At 39.8% G+C, this 14973-nt stretch overlaps 1 protein-coding gene across 31 annotated transcripts in view; it reads left to right on the top strand.

Annotated features, from left to right (window-relative positions):
* Positions 1 to 14831, top strand: part of LOC115025050 (microtubule-associated protein tau-like) — a 32107-nt gene extending 17276 nt beyond the window's left edge. For 13 of the 31 annotated variants that reach the window (XM_029457054.1, XM_029457052.1, XM_029457059.1 and 10 more), the window contains 11 exons: positions 1456 to 1490; positions 2617 to 2757; positions 3076 to 3142; positions 3255 to 3293; positions 3508 to 3758; positions 5479 to 5571; positions 6224 to 6316; positions 7485 to 7577; positions 9313 to 9403; positions 10320 to 10426; positions 12054 to 14831. In XM_029457054.1, the coding sequence (XP_029312914.1) occupies positions 1456 to 1490; positions 2617 to 2757; positions 3076 to 3142; positions 3255 to 3293; positions 3508 to 3758; positions 5479 to 5571; positions 6224 to 6316; positions 7485 to 7577; positions 9313 to 9403; positions 10320 to 10426; positions 12054 to 12251 (1208 nt within the window). In that variant the 3' untranslated portion in view covers positions 12252 to 14831. Of the gene's footprint in view, positions 1 to 1455; positions 1491 to 2616; positions 2758 to 3075; positions 3143 to 3254; positions 3294 to 3507; positions 3759 to 5478; positions 5572 to 6223; positions 6317 to 7484; positions 7578 to 9312; positions 9404 to 10319; positions 10427 to 11464; positions 11616 to 12053 lie in introns of all 31 variants that reach the window. The other 18 variants (XM_029457080.1, XM_029457079.1, XM_029457076.1 and 15 more) reach the window with 11 other exon arrangements.
* Positions 14832 to 14973: the final 142 nt, after the last annotated feature.

Raw genomic sequence — 14973 nt, 5'->3', positions numbered from 1 at the left:
CTGTTGTCTGTGAGCCCGGTCTGATGCATTAACGTCCATTTCCATCTCATTTTATTTTCATGAGAAGGTTTTCTTTCCACCATTAATAACTAGGTTTTGCATCTCCACCTTTTATAGCTCTTTCAGTTTTTCTGTTTATGGAAATATTAACATAATCATTTTCCTCATGGACATCAATTGTCCAGTTCTGTTCCCTTTATTCTTCTTATTTTTTATTTGTTTCAATGGGGAGATGGAAAACAAGTGCTGTGAATGTCATCATTAATCTGCTTTCCAAACAAATTAGCAAAGCCTGCTACTGGAGTCCGCAGTGAGTTTGCGTTTGTGGGAAACGGATCAAATCCTGCCAGATCCGCTAGGGAGGCCGTTGACTTCATGGGAGCTTCCTGCTCCTTGGACCCAGGAAATGAGGTGGTGGGGGAGTGTGGGAAGAGGCTGAGTGAGTCTTTATGGGCCTCTGAAGACCTCGGCTGCGGGTCGGAGATTAGACGGGACGACAGGGGGAGCCCTGCGGCTGCGGATGCTCAGAGAGCGATCAGCCTCGACGCCTCCGAGTGCCTGACTGAAATTAGCAATCTGTCCCGGATGTCTTTAATTCGCAGCGCAGCTTTGGAAGACCTGACATCCATCGGAGACAGACGCTTGTGGGTCGATCAAGGAGAGGAGGTCGACTCTAAACAAGATGGAGCAGCTTCAAACACTAAAAACATCCCAGCAGATACACAACACGCCCAAAGTCTGTCACACTTTGACTCTCATTCAGAGGATCTTCACAGCAGCAGTGGGAACATTTCCGAGACGGAAAGCCTTTTAATCAAAATGCCATCCGAGACTGCAACTGAAAACAGCAGCAGTGACTCATCGTTACACAGGGCCGGCTATTCAAAGCCTGACATTTCTAATGACTCAGACATAAGGAACATGAGTGTGGCTCAGACCACCAGTACCGCTGAGCTCCACAAAACTCCCCCCCAAAGCTCTGCAGCCAGAAAGTCTTTGGTTCCGGTCGCTATTTTCAAAGGTCTGTTTGCTGTCATGTTCACCAGTTCAGAGTCCTCCTCAGTTAATTCCTTCCACTTCTTTCTTTTACAACGCAGCTTCTACCGTATGCCATGCTGCACTCTCCCTACGACTTTTTTCTATTGGACATTAACTTTAACCCGAGGAGAAGCTTGTTGTCCTCCCTCCCCACGTTTTCTTTAATATCACCGTCTCTGCTCACTCTGCTGGTTATGCAGCCCCCCCCCCCCCCATATATTTGGTTTCTTCGAGCACTTTGTGTCACAATGCATGCTGCATATCACCAGCATTTGGTTTTGGTTTTGGTTTCTTTGCCATGTTTAGGCACACACTTGATAGTAAAAGACTTCATTTATTTCACTTGGGTGGAAATAAAGAAGAAATAAAAGATATTAAACTTGGAATCTAAAGTCTGCCTTTCTCTTCTGTCTGTAGCTCAAGCAAAGATGGATAACGGCTCTGCAGATAAGGTACGTGACCAAGAACCTTATCATCATTTCTTTTATTTAGGGGATAGTTCTGGTTTGTTACAACTTGGAACCTATTTTTGTAGCTCTGTCCATGTTTTCTATCAGTTATTGTACCATTGGTCTGCAAAAGTGGCAACACTGGAGCAAGAAACATTCAGTCAGATTGTAAATAATTCTCCAGGTTAGACGTTATTTAGAAGAGATAATTATGGCCAACCAAGCTTGCCAAACTCAAATTTCCCAATGAAGAATTATAGTGCTAATTTTCAATAATCTGGGTAATCTGCTAAATTTGCACTGCTCATGTTTTGATCAGTTGCTTTTTAAAATGCATTTGAGTTATGACTCTTGTGTGTCATAAGGTTGTGTCTACATGGTAACTAGATTTGCAAAAACTTGCGGAAACTCTTGCACGACTCGCTGCCCAACGACCTATACTAAACTCAACCATCTCGTGAGAGTTGACCGAGTCGTGAGCGAGGTGCACAATCATTCAGGGAGGAGTTTAAGGTGGATGGTGTGACAAAGAATAAACTTCTGTTCGATTTTAGTCGACGTTAGTTTATTTTAGCCATGACTGCAAACTTTCTCTAACCTATAAACTTAATATAAACTCTACCAACACTGAGGGAAATCTCTTTCTCTTTAGATGCTCAATGCTCCTCAGTGTTCACCAGCTAGTCTCTCTCTGTTTGCTGCTGAGCACAGTAGAACCTTTTTTTTCCAAACACGTCTGCCGGCTGGAAACCACGCTGACACTGAGAGTGAACCGAAACACAGATCTGTCTTGTAAACCAAAACCAAAGAAAATCTAAAGATGCTCAAAAACATGCCGTAGATATCAATTAATAAATCATTTTTGTAACAGTGGTTTTAATGGTAATTGTTGTTGTGCTGCCGCTGAGCTCTCACCATTGAGTTTAACTGATAGAAGTGATGATCAAGACTCTTACAATAAGATCCACGTTGCAATAAACCAGAATAATCCTTTATCATTAACACTTGTGAAATACCATTATATCTTTCCATCATTTTTCCTTTGTTCAATCATTCCTCTGTTTTATGTTCACTGTCATTAGAACTTTTGTTATTGTTTGTTATTATTTTTTTCCTCCTCATGAAAAAGACCCAAACTGCCATCAAACCAACCTCTTCCCCTAAAAGAACATCCATAGTCACCAGGGGCAACAAAACACACGCTTCTTCCCGAAATGGCCCCAGCTCCATCCCCATTAAAGCCAGCAGCCCGGGGCCCAGGCAGCCCGGAGTAAGTACAGCTCTAAATGCAGCTGAGAGTTCAGACCTGAGCTCAGTTCAGGTTGTTAAAGACGATGGATGGACGCTGAATTTTCTTTGTCTGGTTTGAGAGGGCAAAAAAGTATAAATGCATCCAAACCTACATTTAGATTGTGAATGATCATAAACACAGAGCCTCGTCCATTCATCACTGATGACACTCATTTGCTCGACCAGATCAGAACAGGATGTGTGTGATTATTGTCTCCATACATGTTTTGATTTCTTGCACTTTAACAAGAGCAGCTTTCTGAGGTTAAAGCAACGTCTCTGTTCTGTTGATTTTCAGAGTCTCGGTGGTGCGAAGTCTCAAACCCCCGGAGCCAGAATTGCTGTCAGAACTTCAGCTCAACCTGGTACAGAACAAAAGTTTTCCCTTTTGAATACTTGTCATTTTGATTTTATGTGATTTTATAAGGAGTAAGATTTAAGGATTACTTATGATGTGTCATATTTTTTGTGATACAGCTAGTGCCAAGAAACCTCCCACTCCAAAAAATGAAAAAGGTAAAAAAGAAAAAGAAAAGGCAAATCAGTAGACATCACTTTTAGCCTCGCATGGCACAAAGCCACAGTCTGATCCGGTCCTGGCTCAAACTTGGTCAGCTTTTAGCCGGCAGAGATCCGAGTCTGGTTTTTATTGCTATTTATTATTTTCCTTTAATCCACTTCTGTTGACTTGTTTAAAACCTCTGACTCGTCGCTTCTCTTATTGCTTAAGATGGGAGTGGACAGAGCAGCCCTGGCGGCACAAAATCTCCCTCTACCCAGGCACTTTCTGCAAAGGCGGCGGCCGAGGCCAACAAAGTGAAGAAGGTGGCGGTGGTGCGTTCTACGCCCAAATCCCCGGGCTCGCTGAAGAGCCGCCCGCCAGCCCCTCTGGCTGCAGCGGCACCCATGCCGGACCTGAAGCACGTCAGGTCCAAGATCGGCTCCACAGAAAACATAAAACACCAGCCTGGAGGTGGAAAGGTAACCGGACTCTGACTCCAGCTGTTACACTGAGTGCACCTCATACAGCATGGAGGCCAAGACTCTACTCTCATCTGCACCAGCTTTAGATCCAGCTTTAGATCCAGCTTTAGATCCAGCATTAGATCCAGCTTTAGATCCAGCTTTAGATCCAGCTTTAGATCCAGCATTAGATCCAGCTTTAGATCCAGCTTTAGATCCAGCTTTAGCTCCAGCTTTAGATCCAGCATTAGATCCAGTTTTAGATCCAGCTTTAGATCCAGCTTTAGATCCAGCTTTAGATCCAGCTTTAGATCCAGCATTAGATCCAGCTTTAGATCCAGCTTTAGATCCAGCTTTAGATCCAGCATTAGATCCAGCATTAGATCCAGTTTTAGATCCAGCTTTAGATCCAGCTTTAGATCCAGCTTTAGATCCAGCATTAGATCCAGCTTTAGATCCAGCTTTAGATCCAGCATTAGATCCAGCTTTAGATCCAGCTTTAGATCCAGCTTTAGATCCAGCTTTAGATCCAGCATTAGATCCAGCTTTAGATCCAGCTTTAGATCCAGCTTTAGATCCAGCATTAGATCCAGCTTTAGATCCAGCTTTAGATCCAGTTTTAGATCCAGCATTAGATCCAGCTTTAGATCCAGCTTTAGATCCAGCTTTAGCTCCAGCTTTAGATCCAGCATTAGATCCAGCTTTAGATCCAGCTTTAGATCCAGCTTTAGATCCAGCTTTAGATCCAGCTTTAGCTCCAGCTTTAGATCCAGCATTAGATCCAGTTTTAGATCCAGCTTTAGATCCAGCTTTAGATCCAGCATTAGATCCAGCTTTAGATCCAGCTTTAGATCCAGCTTTAGATCCAGCTTTAGATCCAGCATTAGATCCAGCTTTAGATCCAGCTTTAGCTCCAGCTTTAGATCCAGCATTAGATCCAGTTTTAGATCCAGCTTTAGATCCAGCTTTAGATCCAGCATTAGATCCAGCTTTAGATCCAGCTTTAGATCCAGCTTTAGATCCAGCTTTAGATCCAGCTTTAGACAAAGAAATAATCTTCTCTTATTATTGAACCTCAATAAGCAGAGGTCTACTGATACACACATTATTTTTGACGTTTCATGATAAAAGGCACCTATTTTAAAAAGGTAGAATGTAAATACAAGGTGCTGTTTGAGGTCTGTGTGTGTGTGTGTGTGTGTGTGTGTGTGTGTGTGTGTGTGTGTGTGTGTGTGTGTGTGTGTGTGTGTGTGTGTGTGTGTGTGTTCCATTTTAGCATTAAAAACACTGCAAAGTCTTTGTTCTAATCCCGTGTGCGGTCACGTGATGTTTTACTGCAGAAACTTAGAGGATCTTGTGTTGTGATATTTATGATTTATGGAGCAGAAATACATAATTAAAGTTAAAAACTCTTTAAGACGTTTAAATTGTAGATCCAATAAACAGAAGAGAGGATGATCATAACAACGTTACATATTCATCAGTGTCTGCAATGCTTGTTGTATTTGGTCCTCAAAGGAATGAGAGGAAGAGTTTGAAGAGCAGTTTGTGGCAGCCCAGTGTTATTTGTATACTGTATATATTAATACATCACGTCGACCTGCATGATACACACAGCGACACGAGTTAACAGCATGGTTAACAGCTGGCTCTGAATCAGCACAGTCCTTTTTCTCTCAGGCTTCACAGCTCATGTTTCAAATCAAAAATCTAAAAGCTGACGTTTTCATTCTTCCAGGTACAAATCCTTGATCAGAAGTTGGATTATAAATGTGTCCAGTCTAAGTGTGGCTCCAAAGACAATGCGAAACATGTACCCGGTGGCGGCAATGTGAGTAACTGAGGGATGAACTCAAAACCAGAGTATTGAGTATCTCTGCAGTTATGATCATCAAAACCAACTTTTGGTAAAAGAAGAAAGTGCTCTCTTATTTGTGCTCTCCGTTTTTAAAAGAAGATGGACCTCTGAATGGAATCTGTACAGTAACAACCGTCTCAACAAGACACTGAAATATGCTTTTTGTAGTGTAGTTCACTAAAAGCTCAAGGTGCAGTTAACCAAAGATCCACTGTGTTAATGCGTTAAAGTTGGCATCTGTAACATGTTCTAAGTTATTGTAGGATTTATATGGTCATTTGTGAAAGTGCAGACATTCATTTTATTACTCTGAATTTGAAAATAAAGCTTGTCGGGTCTCATCTGTCCTGGTGGAAAAACTAAGCCAGAAGTGTCACATTCTGCACAATACTTGTTTTTATGCACTAAAGTTATTAGAACACCTCTAGTAGTATCTGCAGTGGTTAAATCTCCCAGTGTGACAAACATACACAGTTATGGATGGCAGCTTTAATGAAATGACTCCATAACATGACTTAATCTTCATCCTTTCAACATCTCATGTCCTGCTGTTTGGGCTGATCCTCTCTTGCAGTTATTCTCAATGTAATTAAGAACTTTTATTTTTCTTCTCACACTTTTGCAGGTCCAAATCCTCGACAAGAAGCTGGAGATAGCTAACGTCCAATCTCGTTGTGGCTCTAAAGACAACATAAAGCACACCCCTGGTGGAGGCAAGGTGAGGGATCTTGTGTTTGACTTTCACGTTTGAAATAATAATTGCCCTTATTTATATTTTTCCCAGCTGACATGTATGATGCCTCTGCCATAAGTGGAGGAAATATTCACAATTTAAAAAAAATAGAGCATGTCAGTCTGTTTAAATAGCTGACTGTAGCATTTGCATATGCACTACATGATGATGACAAAATAATATTGATAGTGCAACTACTTTTGGAACTAAAGTTTCCATAATTTTGATATTTTGGTCATGGGTTTAGAGGTTACATTTGGGAAATTGGCACCATTAAAATGATGCTGAATTAGCTATGTGCAGCTCCTGTTTGCAGTGTACCCATGCATGTACAGACAACTATAACTGGATCCCATTTAAACTGAGGAAAACTTAAACACATGATGACATTTAAGCTGATTTATGGCTGTTTATTCACGATTAACATCAGAGATAATGATATCCTCGATAAGTTTAAGAAAAACTGTGTAGTATGTCTGCGTATACAGAGTTTTGAAAAACATCTGAAGTATTTGACATGATGGATTACAGTCTAAAGACAATATCAAACATATACATGAAGTAACAAAGGGATCTCCTCATCGGGAGAGTTATAAAGAGTTATACATGTCATCATCTGCCTGTGTCTGCAAGAGTACACGCCCAGGAACATGTATGAACATTTCTGCCCATGAATACACCCAATGTAGTATAATCAGAACAGTGTGCGCTTTTGGATTATATTTGCCCCTTTAAAGTTGCATTTCTCTTATTGCAATTTCTTAATATTATTGTACACTCACTTTTTTACTCAGTTGGGATCTTCTTAGAAAAAGAGGGTGTAAGACTGTGTGAAGTCCATGTTAGCATTAAAAGTGCTGCAAAGTCTTTTTTTCTCATTTGTTCATCATTTGTTATCAAAACCAATTTTTATTAAAAAAAGAAAAAAGGGCTCTATTTTTAAAACACATGAAAAGAAGATGAACTTCTGAAGGGACTCTGTACAGCCACAATCTGCTCAACAAGACAATAATCTGTGCAGTTAAGATCATCACACATATCGTCCTCTTTGATCCGCCATGACGGTGCGACTTCTCTCCACCTCTGGTCCTCACCCGCAGCTCTGCTGCTGTTGCTTCCTCAAGGATAACCGTCTTTCATATCAACTTTCCAGGTGCAAATTCTTGAAAAGAAGCTGGACTTAAGCAATGTGCAGTCCCGATGCGGCTCCAAAGATAATATAAAACATGTACCCGGTGGTGGCAATGTGAGTAAATAAGGGATCTGGCCCATGGCAAGCTGCAGGTATGCAGCTGTTGTCAAAAACCCTCCTTGTTGCTTCGACTGAATGCATCTTCACAAAGGAGCAGGAAGTCAGCGTGCACGAAACCTCCTGTGTGTGTTCAACCCTCCTGACCTCGATACTCCCACACTGTTAACACCTCCTCCGAATAACCGTTTATCATTAGTACACAGGCATGAGCATTGATGACGACAATAACACTCAACCACAGACCAGTGGTGCAACATAACATGGTGCATTCACACATGCACTACTGTAGTACACATTTACTTTTATAATACACTTTTCACTTTCCTACATTTATTTGACAGCTATATTTATTAGTTATTCAATTAAGATGTTTACATACAAAGCATATGAAGAGTTTATCAAATATGATGCAGTGTTATAGATTAAAGCACCCAACAGTTTATACAATTAGAGATAAAATGATTTGATGATTGTTCATGGTTCCAGCTTCTCAAAAGTGACAATTAGCTGCTTTTTATTTTTCTTATATGACTGAATAAATTGAGGTCAGGCTCACTATTTTAATTATTATTTCAATCTTATATAAAAATGCATCTCCAACAACTACAACAGTAAAATCCTTCTTTTAATTATATTTCATTAATGAGTTATAATAATCCAATTACTTACTTGTACTTATTAACTTTAAGTACATTTTCTATACTTTTATTCTTTTACTTGAAGAACTTTTACTTGTAACGCAGTATTTTTACAGTGTGGTACTTTTACTTTGGTAAAGCATCTGCACACTTCCTCGAGCACAGACATACTTATCTACCAGTTCTTCTCGTCTGCACTGAAACTGTAGTGTCCGTTGTTTAGTGCTCACATTTAGCACTAACATTTAGCGCTTTGAGATTGCTTTTAGCTTTGAAAGGCGCTTTATAAATACAATTTATTATTATTATTATTATTACATTACTGTCCCAGTAACAGTGTTACGTAATGCTCATGCTCTTCTGTAAACCTGATAACGCTGTTGAATCTGTGCTTGTCGCTTTGACTGTGATCAGAACCTCTTTCCACCCAAACTGACCCCTCAACGAACATGCATGGATCCTGTGTGTGTTCTAGTTTTTATTCACACTGACCGGACATTTTTTTTTAGCAACAGAAAATGTGTAAAAATAATTAATCTTAATCCCCTCGTGGTGCAGGGAACTATTTGTTTCATAGAGCAGCAGGAGTCTCCGTAACAAAGAGTCTCTGTCCAAACTGTGCCTGTTGTGGTGAGCACTGAGATGACCTCAGCTGAGAGACTGAGCGCTTTGTGTTACCAGACAATCGGCCATGACAGGAGCGATGAGACTCTGTGATGCACGGCGGAGAAATATGGCTTTATATCTGCAATCATCATGAGCAGTGCATGTTAAAGAATGCAGAATATGATCAATTTAACTTAATACTAAACATTTTTAACACGAAACCGGATCATTTTTCTGCGTTCTTTTTCTTTTATAAAAAAAACCCGGTCTCAGATTCTAGTACAAGACTTTAATCTCTAACCCAGTTTGTCTTCACATGAATGATTTGGTGTTTTATTGATGTGTGTTTCCTTCCTGGTAACAGTTGTAGAAGACTAACAGGCCAGTTTCTAGCAGCAGTTCCTCTGTAGTTGCATGTAAACTGAGTTTAGAGTGACATGTGTTCACATGAATTAAAAACTGTGTTTCTGCTTTCTGTTTTATGGACTTCACAGGTTCAGATTACGCACAAAAAGGTCGATCTGACCAACGTTCAATCCAAATGTGGATCGAAAGTCAACATTCGTCATAAGCCAGGTACATTTGTGTTCGTAGTGTCCTGCAAAAACATCATATATATATATATATATATATATACATATATATATATATATATATATATATATATATATATATATATATATATATATATATATATATATATGTATATATAACATGTCTTCATCAGCTCAGGTGTTTCACTGTGTTTTGTGACCTGGTGGAAAGAACCACTTGAGTACATTTTAAGATACTTTATACTTCTACTACTCTACATTTCAGAGGGAAATATTATACTTTTTGCTCCACTACATTTATTTCACAGCTATAGTTACTTATTCAGAAAACGTATAATAAAAGATGAAACCAGTGATTCAACCTTTGTGTCTTATCGGGCTCCTCGTCACATTTCAGATTTCTTTAATTTGTTAGCAGTTCCCGTAAAAGACTCGAAACTGTGTTTCATTTTAATAACTGAGCCTCAAAAAATTACAATTATCAAATATTTCACAAAAAAAGCCAAGACTAGAAAATATTCCAACAAATAAATATAAATGTCTAAATCCAAACACAGTTTCTTCTTCTTTCCTTTTCCATAAATCATCTCACGACCCCTCAGATTTATCTGGGGACCCTTTGGAGGGGCCCGACCCCCTAGGTTGGCAACCAATGGATCTAATAATTAAATATGTGACAATATATCACAGGGGACATTTTTACTTCTACTGATATTTTAAGTACATGTTGTTGTTAATACTTCTGTTCTTTAAATTCTTTTGATTGCAGGACTTTTACTTGGAGTATTTGTTTTACTGTTGTATTAGTCCCTGGTCTGCTTATTATAGGACTCTTTAAGTTGGTTTGTTTTTATGTTACCTGTCTCTTATCCATATTTAAACAATGTATGTTGATATATTTCTTTAAAGGATTAATGCTATATGATCTTTTCCATCAGGTGGTGGAAATATCGAGATCAAAAATGAGAAGCTGGAGTTCAAAGTTCAGTCCAAGGTCGGCTCTCTTGACAACATCGGCCACGTCCCTGGAGGTGGCGGGAGAAGGGTAAAAACATCACAACCAGACTCTCTGTCACTAGTGTTTCGTTGTTGCCCTTCTTCATGTTCTCATGTCCTGCCAGTTCTGCTGATTGCATGGCCAATAGCTGGAGAGTTTGCTCGTCTATTTCCTGTAGAGAAACTCTTCACTCATGACGACGACCCTGCAGACTTATTGTACCTGGATGAGCACGAGAGAGATGTGTATAATAATTAAAAATAAGATAGTATCAAGTAAAAAACAGTAACCTTTGTAGTGAAGTTCATTTATTATAATAAAAAATGATATAGTATGAAATGATATCAGGTATAAATATGTAATAGGAGTAGTTTATATAGTATTTCTTATTTTCTTGTTAATTATGGAAAGTAAAATGCAATTATAATCAGGTGTATCGCCAAATATCGGTTTTCACATACGAGGGATTGGCCTTGGTGTTTTGGTGCAAAACGGTCAAAATAAACTGTAGATTATATCGGTTTTAAAATGGAAAGTCAAACTGTTCAAAGCGACGAGGAGGGAGTGTGCAAATGATTGATATAGATGTATAGAAATGCAGGAAATGGAAATGACAGTTTGAATTAGTTGGTTTGTGGTTCAGAAATATTGTTTGTCTGCACCAGATTACATTTTAAAAAGTCTTGATTTTGGAGTAATACATTTCAGCGTTTACCAACCAGGTTTTGAAAGGGCTGGCAGACTTGTTGTTACCCACAATGCAGCACGATTGTGATCTTAGATTATAGAAGTTCAGTCATCATATTTCAAAGGGTTTCACACAAAAAACATCCATTTTAAAAGCTTAAAATTCACCCGTCAGTCCTTCATCTGCCGTCCCTTCTTCCCCTGAGTTTGTCGCTTTTCTCGCTCCTTTGTTCAAGCTCCCATCGTCTCCATCCAGTTGATTTTATATTACATTATTAATATGTTGTCATTATCTTCTGTTTCTTCATTTGGTTACATTTTGTTTTGATTTCTGTTGATGCCATCTCGTGTATTTTTGTTGCATGCCTTGTTATTCCCTCTGCTGGGGTTCCTCTGTAGAGGGAGAAGGGGAAGGAAGCAGAGGGGAGTACCTCAGACAGCCCCTCAATCCCCTCCCCCGCTGTCACCCCCCCCCAGTCACCTCAGACTGTCCCTTCAGCACCCATCACACCCATCTTGACGAACCCCCTCATAAAGATTGAGGACTCCTGTAAGTACTCATGAGCTGTGTGTTGTCTGCTTTAAACAGCAGAACTCATTTTGTTTTTGACTCACAGGGTTAAACATGTGATCTAATACATTATACAGACATTGCACGGCCAAAACTATGTGGACACCTACACATTACACCTATATGTGATTGTTGAACGCGTCATTTACAAAATCCAGGGCCATTAAGTCATAACAATTAAAGTATAGTATCATAAAAAAAGTCATATTATAATATTACATAAAAAACGTTTGCATAGTGTGTCAAAGGTGACTTCACAGGTACATGTGATTCAGTGGTGTAACCCGGGCTGCTGGATTACAAAGCGTCCACATCGACCGCACATTTGAGTGCAGGTAGTTTCCCACCAGAGGGCGCTCCACAACATGTAACATAATCCAGGATGCATGTTTGACCTTCTCTCTAATCTGCCCGCAGATTGAGAGCCACAAACTGAGCTTCCGTGAGTCCGCCAAGGCCCGCACTGACCACGGCGCTGAGATCGTGTCTTTGGAAGACTCCCCTCACCAGCTCAGCACCGTGTCCTCCTCCGGCAGCATCAACATAGCCGACTCTCCGCAGCTCTCCACGCTGGCTGACCAGGTGTCCGCCTCTCTGGCCAAACAAGGCTTGTGAACGCACCCCCGCCACCTCCACCTCCCTCCACCTCAACCACACGACCACGTAGAGGAGTTGTGATGCCTTCCTCGTTATTTTCACAGGACCTTTTTAGCTACCCATCACTGTTTATCCTTCACTAACCTTTGAAACTGTTCTTGAGGCATTACTTGTAGAGAGAGAGAGAGAGAGGAAAAAATATTAACAAGTAGGCCAACGTGTATTTAATTTCTCTCTGTGGTCTCTTTATTTGCTATTTCTACCTTTTGTAAGTCTCCCTTTAAGAGTTAAAGCACCCGAGCAGAGCAACATTCTCCCTGTGAATCTAAAGATCTTCTCGTCATACATATCCTGGTGAATCATTTAGCACTTGGTTTCCTGTCACATTGACTGTAAACCCTTTTAGAGAGGTATGTATTCAATGTACTCGTTCCCTTTGATGGGTGTCCCCTGATATTTCCTTTGATAAAACTTGGAAGAGATGTAGGCAGACTGCTGGGGTCCAGTTTATGCTAAAGCAGAAGGAGCAGTTAACAGGGTACGGTGAGGGGGGTCGGAGGAAAGCTGTTTAAAAAGAAAAGTAGCAAATTAATTGTGCAAGGCAGAAAAAATGCTTTCAGACCTCAGTGCTGTCTTTTGCTTTGTGTAGTCCCAACATGACGGGGGTGTAACCTGGATAAAAAAAGAAAAAAAACAGAACTGCTAGAGTAGAAACTTTGGTTTGTGTTGGGCACAGTTTTATAATCGTATTCTGTGGATATATGACATGTATTTGATATGAAGAAACATTTGTATTGTGCCTGCTACTGTCAGTGTTATTTTATTTTTTGTTACTGCTCTATTGAAAACGCGCTAAAAGCTTGAGAAGGAAAATTAACCTTAAGGCATTTTAAAGTGTAACTTTCATGGCCAAATTATTAAGAGGGATAGGGAGTAGAGTTCGTCATCGATTACAGTATTTAAACTGCTATATGCACATTAAAGGTAGGTAGAATAATGCTCATCACAATTACTGGAAAATATTCTTAAAGCGAGACGACGTAAAATGATCAGATAATAACTAATGTATCGGTGTTTAACTAAAGCTGCTGGCTATGAATTTGTCTTTTATTTTGTAAGAAGAAGATTGTTATTTCCACTCAAACGTTACATAGTCTCACTTTAAAGGTTGGAAAACAAAACCTAGTATTTTAAAATGTACTCAACCAGAATGAATATTGTAAAGCAGATGGGTGGATGATGACGGATGATGACGGATGATGACGGATGATGACGGATGATGACGGGTTGATTGGGCCAAGAGATGAGGGAAAACTGTACAGCAATGAGTTCATGCATCTCTGTACCTGAGCGCTGGACACAGGACTCAACATGATGCCGCTCCCAGCTGGTTGCTCTGATCTCATAAAATACTCCAGTTCTCGGCTAAGACGAATCTACACTACATGGCCAAAAGTATGTGGACGCCAAATGACGTATCTCGCAATGTTAACACCATAATGTAAAGGGTTGTTCCTTACACTATGCTACACCCTTCCACCAAGTTTCATGAACATTGGGCTAGTAGTTTCTCTGTAATCCTGCTGACAAAGGAAACCAAGAACATAACCCTCTTTGCAGAGCTAATAGTATATTAATAATTCACAAGCTCAAAAGCAAAGATTAAAGCAAAGTACGCAAAACTACAAATGATTTTGTAACGTAGCATGCTGCAGCCTGTAGGTTTCATTAGCACTAAGAGGTCCAGCCCAAACCACGAAAAAACAAGTGCATTGAATTAGAAGAGCCGTCCACAAACTTTTGTCCACATGGTGTATTTCATATCAAGACCCCATGGAGATTAGAAAAGATTCTGAGTGAGTTATTCAACTATTTACTTTACTGTAAAGATGCAACCAGCTGTTTACCTCAATTTGAAATAAGAACGTTCCTTTAAAAACCTAAGTCCGTCCATGTGCTCAAAAACGTCCTAATGTTGATCAATATTCCCAATGATTCATCACTATTACTCACATTAATATTAAGTGAAACAACTTCTTGCATGCACCTCATGTAAGTCTGCTTGTTGCCTCCCCTTTCTCAAAGTGGTCTCTTCGTATATCCTGTTTATTAAACGCTTTCTGGATATGGAAAGACAAACTGATCGAGGACACAAAAAAAACCGTGGTTATGTAAAGTCGAAACACTTTGTTCCCAATTGTGTGTTTAACATGTTGCCAACATAGATATAAGTGTTTTATCTCTATGATCGCAAAGATGCTACTTTAAGTTAGCAGATAGGACTTAAGAGTGCGCTTGCAACATTATCTGCATGCTAAATTCTTGGTTCTTCTTTTTCTCAAATAGACCACATCTGTCTCAGAGTGCAGGACAGACATGAGTGCGCAGAGAGAAGTGTGCAGTAATGTGCTTTGGTGGGTCCTCATGTCATGAGGTACTCTGCAGTAACAAAACTCATCACCTTTTAGTTTGGTTGCTTCTGACGCTGTACAGTTGTGGAAATGTGATTGTTCTTGTTATTGTGCATTTGATCAATAACTGGTTTATGATGATTCTTGTCGCTGTATGTGTATTTGAAAATAAATGCTATGAAGTCACCGTCGTCGTGAAGGATTAAATCAAAAGTACAGTCGGCAGTCACTCCACATTTACCACACAGTGCACTGAGACGCTTATTCTTGAGTATTGAATTCACACACTCATGTATTCACAATGGCATGTTTGCAGATGTCCTGATGAT

Source organism: Cottoperca gobio, chromosome 19 (genome assembly GCF_900634415.1).
Source record: "Cottoperca gobio chromosome 19, fCotGob3.1, whole genome shotgun sequence".
NCBI classification, from domain to species: Eukaryota; Metazoa; Chordata; class Actinopteri; order Perciformes; family Bovichtidae; genus Cottoperca; species Cottoperca gobio.
Note: the sequence above shows the minus strand (reverse complement) of the source record. Positions and strands in the feature narration are given on the sequence as shown.